The sequence below is a fragment of the Gracilinanus agilis genome, unplaced genomic scaffold, assembly GCF_016433145.1.
Source record: "Gracilinanus agilis isolate LMUSP501 unplaced genomic scaffold, AgileGrace unplaced_scaffold1451, whole genome shotgun sequence".
NCBI classification, from domain to species: Eukaryota; Metazoa; Chordata; class Mammalia; order Didelphimorphia; family Didelphidae; genus Gracilinanus; species Gracilinanus agilis.
Genome location: NW_025345265.1, coordinates 1 through 8,684, shown reverse-complemented (window position 1 = coordinate 8,684; position 8,684 = coordinate 1). Strand labels below are relative to the sequence as shown.

Here is an 8,684-nt window from a genome sequence, read left to right as displayed (position 1 = left end):
CCTCCTCCTCCTCCTCCTCCTCCAGCCCCTGGGCGAAGCTCCCGGGTCTCCAATCCTCGAGCTCCAGGGGCGGGATTACGCGCTGCAGACGTCCTCTCGGCCAATAGGGCGCCGGGCATGCAGTCCGTCCCTCTCCTGGATCTGGTAGACTCTTCCCTCCGGCAGGCCTAAGAACCTGCTGGGAGCGCCCAGAGCTGGCCTCCGATCGGCTGCTAGCTGCCCCACCACCCCCAGGGCTGCTGGGGCCAATCTGGCCGGTCGGGGACTCGGGCGGGCCTCTAGCACCATGGGCCAATGGGCAGCCTGGGAACACTCATCCTGCCTGCCTGGGCCAATCCGGCCCAACCTCGGGGCTTCTTCCCGGAGAGACCTCCCGCGGGCCAATGAAAAAACTTCCACAAGCCCCTCCCTCTCCCTACAGGGAACTCGGGGAGGCGCATGCGCAGCTTAGCTTTGTCACGTGGTGTTTCTCGTTCGGCCCTGTTGGGAGCTGAGCGCTGGCAGGGCTGTGGCGGAACTCGTAGGTCCTCGCTGTACCGCTTGTCAGGGAGACTAAGCTTGGCAACCACCAGGTGAGATGGACGCGGGCCTCCGTACCTGCGTGCATAATCCGGACCGAGCCTTCGGCCTACGTGAGGGCGGGTCCGGCCCCGCCTTTTATTGGGCCACCTCACTCCCCCCACCTCGCCACTTTCACTTCCCCAGGGTTAAGGCCACGTGTCTTTTCTGGCTCTGGCTCTCGTCCTAGTCTCTCCCATGCCTCGATCTCCTCAATCCCCATGCCCAGCAAAAGGTCTTGCACCTCGTGGCCCTTGAATGAAGCCTTGCTGGCTGGCTGAACACCTCCTACAACCTTTTTCTCTGGCCCTGCCGCCTTGGCCTCTTTCTCTCCCTGAATGGCTCCAGAGCTCTGACTCTTCCCAAGCCTGTTTCAGGACCCCTGGCTCTTTTTTTCCGGGCTCGGAGAGTGGGCAAAACCTAAGCAAGAGACCGAAGTGGGAAACAAACAATCCCTTCCTTACTCTTGAAAGAGTTCCCATTCTATTCGGTTCTCTCCTGTAGTGGGAGAATTTTCTGGGTCCTTAAGTAGCTACTGCCCAAATAAGCCAGCACAGGATCCAGACAGACCAGAGAATCCCCTCGAGAGGGACCCTCCCCGCTCCCCCCCCCCGTAGGTGAAGGACTTGTGTGTTTCACAGTTCCACAGATGAAAACATATTGACAAGTCAGATGAGATCATCTCAGGCAAATATCTCATCTGAGACTCATGACAAGTCTACAGGGTAAGAGCTGTTACTGGCCCCACTTTATAGTTGGGGAAACGGGCAAAAAGGGGTTCGGGTTAAGTCTAGGGCCACACAGCTAAGAAGTATCTCTAGGTCAAATGAGCTCTTCCTGATTCCAGGCCAATTGCCCCTCTCCACTTGGCAGCATCACTTAGCTGCCTCCTTCACCTGCCAACCCTAACCTAATAAAAAGGATAAATATAGGACAGAATGGAGTGGAAATCCACCTTTGGTGTCAGCTGCAGTTCTCACCCTACCCCCAAAAAACCCAAACCTTCTCCCCCTCTTTTAGTCTTTTCCTGTTTCTGGAAACTGCTGCTGCCATCCTAATCCAGTTTCCCAGTTGTCCTCAACTGTTCCCCCTCCCACACCACATATCCACTCAGCTCCAACCCCTGACTCCCACCATCCTAGTTCATAGCTTCTTCTGTCACCTTTATTAGCTGCATAATTCAGTGTCAGATGCCAGTCTGTTTTCCCAAGTCACAGATCGCACCAAAGCGCTCTTAGGTTTGGAACATCTTCTTGCCAGGAGGCACACTCAGCCTGAAACTGAAGGCCCTTCATAATCTGGTTCTCAGCACCCTTTCCAGACTTGTTTCTTTACCAGAGAAAAGCATTATCTTCTCTCCTGTCCACAGTACTCCAAGGCGCCCCGCCCCCAACTCCACTAGCCTTGGCCCATCTCTTCCCCCTTTTGTAACTAAACTTTCTGCTTTGTAAATCTGCATACATATTTATATAAAACGTACAAAGAAATGCAATCCGTTCTTCACCCGGCAAACATTGAATCAATCCTGAGCAAGTGATTTTTTTCCCAAGCCACACACACGAGTAACAGCTCCTACAGCCCCTCCAACCGGCCATTTTCCTTTTTTCTCAACTTCTGCCAGTTCAGTGAGTGTCATGTGAAACTTCTTTAATTTTCCTTTTAGTTCTTTAATTTTCACTTTTCTGATTATCAGCAACTTTTAGCATTCCCATGGAACTGTCGGTAGCTTGAATTTATTCCTTTGGCCATTTCCAGACTTATTTCAAAGTCTGGCCCATCCAGATTTAACACTCATCTCCTGTTTCCATGTATTTGGACTGAATGCTCTCTCTCCATTACATCTGCTTCTTTGAGTTCCTGGCTTCCTTTAAGGTAGCTATTCTTAACCTTTTTTTTGGTGTCGTCATAAACTCCTCTGGCAGGCTGATGCAGCCCAGGGACCTCTTGTTAGGATAATGTTTTCAGGGGCACAAAATAATATACACAGTACCACAACAGAAACCCATTACATTGAAAGAGTTGTCTAGATATTTTCTAAAAAACCCCAACAGTTTGTAGCCCCAAGGGTGAGAAGCCCTGGCTCCTTGGAGCCTAGAAAGGGGCCTTTCCATCCTTTCTCGGAGGAACTTCTCCTCATGATCTTCTATTTGTCTTGACACTGAGGCCACAACTGTGCCTGCTGTATGCTACAGCTAACTTTACAAAATAAGGACTGAAGCTTCACACGAGGAATTTACCAATGAGCTGGCCATTTTGGGCCCCACAGTTGTTTGGACACTTTTGGAGGCCACGCAGGACCCCCTGGTCTGCGAGCTCAGGGTGGGAGGTGGAAATTACCAACAGAGAGAGATCATTAGTGGGCAAGCTTTAGAGGAGGAGGGCGAGAGTCCTATAGGTCTGTGGGGGGAAACCCAGTCTTAGAAGACTGTCTCCTTGTTTTCCTCACTCTCCTGCTCTGACTTCTCTGAGCAGATGGTGAATGGCCCTGCTTATTAGTCCGAAGCCCTAGGAATTTGGTGGAGGAGGTGAGGGGGTTGGGAGGCCTTTCTCGAAGAGAAACCTGCTGTGGATAGAGAGAGGGAGAAGAGCTCTGGGCTTCAGAATAGGACTGATTAGGAGGCTTCAGCTCTGAGAAATGACTGGACCAGGCCTGATCTCTCTCGTGAATCACCCGTGTCCTGAGTCTTGGTCATCGTGGAGGTTAGGAAGGCATTTGGAAAGTGCTTAGCACTGTGACTAGAACATGTAACAGATTCTTAATAAAACTTTGCTGCCTTCCTCTTGATTCTGTGTGCTGGTGTGGAGGAGTCCCCAAACAAGTCTGTCTCCCCTGCCTCCCACCCCCCCAGCACTGCAGCCTGGCCCAGATTTTCTCTTGCCCCAGCCCCTGCTCTGAAGGCATTGCTTTCTGTTGGCTTCCTCCCTATCCCCCAAGTTGCCCCAAGTGAGGTACAGCTGCTCCCTGGTGGACATTAGCAGAGCCGTGTGCTTCTCAGGCTAGGCCTTCCTCTGGGCACTTGTCCGCCCTGAATTCCCTCCTCCTCCAACATTCAGCATCTCTGTCATCGGCTGTGAAGCTGTCCCAGCATAGCCAGGAATGCTTTGAGGCTTGGACTGAGGGCCTCTTTACGTCATAGCCTGGGCTGGGCTTGTCAAGGCAGCACTTCCTGAGAGGAAGCTCTGGGGCCCAGGAGCCTCCCTCTCCCTCTCAGAGCTGAAAAGTCCTCCCCTAGCAGCTTCTGGTACCAGGTACAGCTTCCCTTCCTCATGTTCACTCTTTGGGCCTTTTTCAGATTGTGGAGGGTTGGGGAAACAGGCTTCATGGCCCGTTCGGGGGGAACTCAGTGCCTCTCCATTCACCAATTCCTGGCTGCCCCCACCCCCACCCCATGGCACCAGGCACTTTCTGTTCCTCCTGAAGGCTCCCCTATATGACGGAGGAGGCCTCATTTCCTTTAGTGCTTAGAATCCTGGTCTTGGCTCTGCAGGAGACCAGGGAGAGGTCTCTCAACTACTGGCCTGTCCTCTCCTGCCCCATTCCTAGGGTCCCTATCGACTGGTGAAGGGAGGGAGAGAAGCCAATTTCCCAGCTCTCTGAGCCCTTTAATTTCCACTTGGTTTCTTTTTCTGACTGCCCTCCCTCCAAGTCTTGAGACAGTAGGATCAGGGAGAAGCCACATTCAGATCCCAGCTTGGCTCCTTAAGGGTCTGTGCCTTCCCTTCTCCTCAGGACCCTTTCCTCCTTTCTCAGTGGAGAGCTGAATTGGGTTGACAATGTTGCCTTTGGGAGGGCCCAGGAAACAAGAGAAGAACTATTTGCCTCTTATCATTGATTTCTCATGGGTAGGGGAGGAGGGAGGGCTCCATTTCCTGCCATTCCACCCAAGTGGCAGGGGTCAGAAGAGGGTGCTCTCATGTCCTCACTGTTGGGTTTCTTTCAGGGACTCGGCTGTACCTTGCCCTATTGGTCATGGCTGCAATGTATGCCTCGGTGCAGAAGCGAGGTCACCCTCCGGGACCCTCTGGAGCAGCTTGTGATCCTGCAGAGGCAGAGCTCGAGGGGGTAGTGTATAGCACCGTAAAGCCTAGAGCCCTTCGTGGGGGCACTGGGACCCCCACAGAATACACTTCCGTAGCCTTACCCAGTTCTGCAGCCTTGGAAAGCCCTGAATGCTCCTCCCCGGGTTCCGGGAGGCCCCTGCTGTCTCCGGTAAGTGGTGAAGTTGGGGGGGGGGGCAGGATCATTCGGAAGCAGGGTGGTTTTCCAGGGCCCCAACCAATAGCTGCTTTCCTTCTCCCTAGGTGTTTGCCCCTGGCACTGCAAGGAAAGGTGAGTGTGGGGCAGGAATATGGAGGTAGGGAGGAGAGAGCAGTTGAGGCCCACTGGGAGATTGGGGAGTGGGCAGTTCCCCAGAAGCCACAGAGCTTTGAACTGGGCTTCCATTGGATCTTACGGACAGCTAGCAACCCTTCCAGGAACTGCCCTGGGCCTGGGGCCTATGAGGATGTGGCAGACATTGCAATTCCAGGACTGGGTCCCAGTGGCCTCCAGCCCAGCAGCAGCCTTGGTAAGTTGAACCCCACAATCACACGTCTTCCTCTTGCCTCTTCTCTTCCCCTCCCAAGGGTTCCCTTGGGTCTTAACCCTTCCCTTTTCCCACAGGCTTCAACATTCGAATTGGAAAACCAAAAGGTCCCCGGGATCCTCCAGCTGAGTGGACCCGAATGTAGGAAGCCTGTTAACACATTCCTGCCCATCTTTCTGCCTGGAGCCCGGGCCCAAGGCACCTTTGGCTGTGGTTCATTAGCGTGGCAGGTGGGCAGCCAAATTTAGAGTTCACTTTTCACAATAAAGTTTTTTCTGTCCTGGATGGATCCCTCTTCCCCTACCTTCCACTGTTTCTGGGTCCTGGGCCTAAGGATAGACATGAATCCTGGTGCCAGTAAATAAGGGGCCCCATCCATGTCCCACTGTGCTGGGCCACCCCACTGTCCCCACCCTCCTCTGGCTTGATCTCTAAGGAGACAGGGTTGTGCTGGCATATGGCCTGATATCTGATAGCTCTGAGGCTTTTTGTCCAGAACCACCACCTGGTGTCAAAAGAAATCAAGAGGACTTGCTCATCCAGTGAGCAGGTTACACTGGTCCTGTCCCCAAAGAGCTTGACAGGCTTGAGCACTGGGCTGGGTAAAAATCCAGAACGACAAAGAGAATCTCTCACTTGAGTCCCCAAGGACAAGAAGGGAAAAGGAGCTGGTGTGAAACAAACAAGATGAGAGGGTCTTAGTGTTGCTGAAGTCCCTGCCAGGACTCCCAAGAGCTTCTGGGACCACTAAGGACTACTGGATTCCATTATAGGCCCTGATTTTTTTTTTTTTTTTTTAATTAGGGACATTGATAAAGTGGAAAGAGCACCTAGGAGGCAAGTGGCCCAGAGAAGGACGCACCTAACTTGCGAGGAGAAGCCGGGGAGGGGTGGTGGGGACAAAACCTTTCTGTTCAGGTGTTTGAAGGGATGCCACAGAAGGAGTAGACTTGTTCTGCTTGACCTCAGAGGGCTGATTGGGGAGCGTCAAAGAGCAGAAACCTAGGTTTAAGGGTAAACTGCCTTGGGAAGTAGAATGACCCTCTGTTAGAGAGAGTCACGGTGCCGAGGGGTTCGGTGGGGATTTCCCTATGTGTATAGGTTGTCCTAAAAGGCCAAACGAAACCATACCTCACTAGCTTCTCTCTCTCTCCCTATAGCAGATTCCATCATCACTCTCCTAGGCTGTCTTGAGGCCTTTGTCACTGCCCCAGAAAACATGGCAAATCTTCTGAACTTAGAGCACAGACAGCTCCCCGAGATCTATCCCTGACTCAGAAGATACTTCTTGATTCATGGCCTCAAACCAAAGAGTGGCGCCAAAGCCTGTGTTCCTGTCCAGAGGCCAACTCCCTAGTTTCCATCCATTCCTGAGCTTCTGAACAGGTTTTTAAACTGTGGTATGGTCAAGAGAATGGTTGCCTGAGCATCTCTTCCCGACTCAAAGCGCCCATCTCCCCTGGCTTCCGTTCTCCATTCAGAGAATGGTTCCCTTGCCTCCATCTCAACCACAGTATGCCAGTGTCCATTGTAGTAAATCCAAGAGCCTCTGGCACCTGCCAACTGTAATGCTCATCCCTGGAGTTCCCTGAGCAGTCAGTTGAGGCAGAAATACAGAGAAAGGAAGGAGACAGGTGGATTTTAATGGCAGTAACAGAGTTGGCCTCTCCTCAGTCAAGGCTGCTTTCCTGTGGTCTTGTGTTGGCCTATGGTCCAGTGTGTACTCAGGTGCTAGCTTCATAAGTTCCTTTCCTGAGAGGCCTGCTAGACACTGAGAAAGGTCCTCTTGCGGGCTGTATGGGTATATGGGTGCCAACGCCATTCTACATCTGCGGTGGCTTCATGCTCTAACGTGCCCAGGCGGATCATGTACACTGCAAAGCCAGAGAGAGGCATGGTTATTCTTTCCTAATTGGGGCCTCAATTCCCCAGCCTGTTTTCTCCAGTCTTTTCTACTCACGTTTCATCTCAAATCTCGGCCCCACTTCTGTCAGCTCCACTGTCCTATGATCTGGCTTCCTGTACACATGATGCCTATGAGAAAGGACAGACACGGGATATTGAGAACTATGGCCCTTGGACATATGGACAAACCTACCTTCCTCCTTCCCTCCAGGGACAGACCCAGTTGTACCTAAAAGAAATGTAGTCATCCTGGTTGGCAAAGGTGATGACTCGGTGGCTGTCATCCTTGGGTACAGGGAACAGGTATCGGAGAATATTGGAGACCTAGGGGAGGACGGATAGGCTAGAGTAAGGGTGCTCGCCTGGAGAACAGTCTCCTCTCTCTTTTTCCCTTCTTTAGACAAGAACCAGAAAGGCAATCCTCTAGAGACCATTCCCTTGGCCATCATCAACTGCCCCCCCCCACCCCCACCCCGGGGCCACTTCTCCAGCCCCAGGACTTACTCTCTGTCCAAGGCGGGAAGAGAAGCCATGAAAGATGAGGTGAGGAAAGGCCTCTGAGGCGGTGCCCAGATCAGGGATGTCGTGCCTCATCACCACATTACACAGTGTGAAATACGCAGTGGGCCCAAAGGGCAGGTGGCTCACGATGAGGCCAACTGTGGGAAAGATGAGGACGAGGTAAGCAGAGCTATGTAAATAGACCCAAGGCCTCTCCCAGCCTTCTAGTGGCTTACCTGGGGTTCCTCGGTGCTCATGCACCATCAGCAGATCTGTGACCCCATTAGCTTTACAAGCCCGGACCAGAGCACCCATCTCGTGTCGCCCCCGGTTCATCTTCTGAGCACCAGGGAATACCAACTTCAGTTCCTGTGTGAAGGAAAGGAAACGAGGCATGGGGATGGGGACAGATGGCTCAATCCCAAAGTCACATTTCCCTGGCATCTACCCGCACTCCCAGACCTTGGCAAACATCTTGAGGCGAGAGCTGGGGTCTCGAGACGTGGTAATCATGATTCTGGGATCTTCTACGCCTGCCCATCGGTATTCATCATCCTGGTGGCTCAAGACACCTTTGAGAGAAGGAAGGTGCAGAAGCAATCAGCAAGGGCTTCTAGGAGAAGGTGGCCCAGCCCTTGGGGACTTCCAGCTCACCTTCACCTCCAGCGTCATCAAACTCCAATGCCCGCTGAAGGGTCAGAGCTTCCCTTCGGAGCTCCGTCGGTATCGGCTGGTTCTCTGGAGGGGAGGAAAGGGAAGAGAATGGTGAGAAGGGAGGGGAGCGCATCGGGGAGTGGGATGGAAATCCTATTTCCCGGAAGGGGGCCGGCCGCCCCGTGCCTACTACCTTCGAGGGCCTTCTTGAGCCTCCGCTTCTTATCCTCCAGAAGGTGCTGCTTCTGCTCCTGGGCCTTGCGGTACAAGTACTCCCGCCGCAGGCGGGCCTCTCGACGCAGCTGCAGGGCGAGGGAGGGGAGATGGCGGCCTCAGCCTCAGCCTCTGGCTCTGGCTCTAGGTCTAACTCACCCTAACCCTCTCCAGGACCATTAACTTCATCCCTCCAGCCCAGGGCTCTTCCTCCCGTTCTCCCGTCTCCCCGCCGGCTCCCCATACAGCCCCAGCTCGGACCATGTC

The 8,684-nt window shown here is 53.4% G+C and overlaps 2 protein-coding genes across 6 annotated transcripts; one reads left to right on the top strand and one right to left on the bottom strand.

Annotated features, from left to right (window-relative positions):
- The first annotated feature begins 473 nt into the window (after positions 1–473).
- LOC123254086 (tyrosine-protein phosphatase non-receptor type 18-like) lies at positions 474–6,554 on the top strand. 5 transcript variants are annotated; one of them, XM_044683158.1, is made up of 6 exons: positions 474–572; positions 4,500–4,768; positions 4,861–4,888; positions 5,035–5,126; positions 5,222–5,374; positions 6,308–6,554. In XM_044683158.1, exons 2-6 carry the CDS (start codon positions 4,529–4,531, stop codon positions 6,326–6,328), a joined length of 534 nt encoding a protein of 177 aa, XP_044539093.1. In that variant the 5' UTR covers positions 474–572; positions 4,500–4,528; the 3' UTR covers positions 6,329–6,554. The 5 variants fall into 5 exon arrangements, with proteins under 5 accessions (XP_044539093.1, XP_044539091.1, XP_044539094.1 ...); XM_044683156.1 differs by having other exon boundaries at positions 6,305–6,554; XM_044683159.1 differs by lacking the exon at positions 6,308–6,554 and adding an exon at positions 5,949–6,296.
- A 202-nt stretch (positions 6,555–6,756) lies between these two features.
- On the bottom strand, positions 6,757–8,665 carry IMP4 (IMP U3 small nucleolar ribonucleoprotein 4). Its single transcript, XM_044683155.1, has 7 exons — positions 8,205–8,665; positions 8,013–8,122; positions 7,787–7,919; positions 7,554–7,708; positions 7,279–7,373; positions 7,105–7,178; positions 6,757–7,018 (listed from the first exon to the last, which is right to left on the bottom strand). Exons 1-7 carry the CDS (start codon positions 8,335–8,337, stop codon positions 6,909–6,911), a joined length of 810 nt encoding a protein of 269 aa, XP_044539090.1. The 5' UTR covers positions 8,338–8,665; the 3' UTR covers positions 6,757–6,908.
- Between the last annotated feature and the right edge of the window lie 19 nt (positions 8,666–8,684).

What these genes read in the sequence shown, in the direction of transcription:
- LOC123254086 (XM_044683156.1), top strand. Translation starts at nt 4,529, where the DNA reads ATGGCTGCAATGTATGCCTCGGTGCAGAAGCGAGGTCACCCTCCGGGA. An exon ending in GGAGGCCCCTGCTGTCTCCG is followed by an intron (nt 4,769 to 4,860) that starts GTAAGTGGTGAA and finishes CCTTCTCCCTAG; the next exon opens with GTGTTTGCCCCTGGCACTGC. An exon ending in GTGGTTCATTAGCGTGGCAG is followed by an intron (nt 5,375 to 6,304) that starts GTGGGCAGCCAA and finishes CTCTCCCTATAG; the next exon opens with CAGATTCCATCATCACTCTC.
- IMP4 (XM_044683155.1), bottom strand. Translation starts at nt 8,337, where the DNA reads ATGCGCTCCCCTCCCTTCTCACCATTCTCTTCCCTTTCCTCCCCTCCA. An exon ending in GCCTCAAGATGTTTGCCAAG is followed by an intron (nt 7,920 to 8,012) that starts GTCTGGGAGTGC and finishes TCCTTCACACAG; the next exon opens with GAACTGAAGTTGGTATTCCC. An exon ending in GCCGAGATTTGAGATGAAAC is followed by an intron (nt 7,019 to 7,104) that starts GTGAGTAGAAAA and finishes CTGGCTTTGCAG; the next exon opens with TGTACATGATCCGCCTGGGC.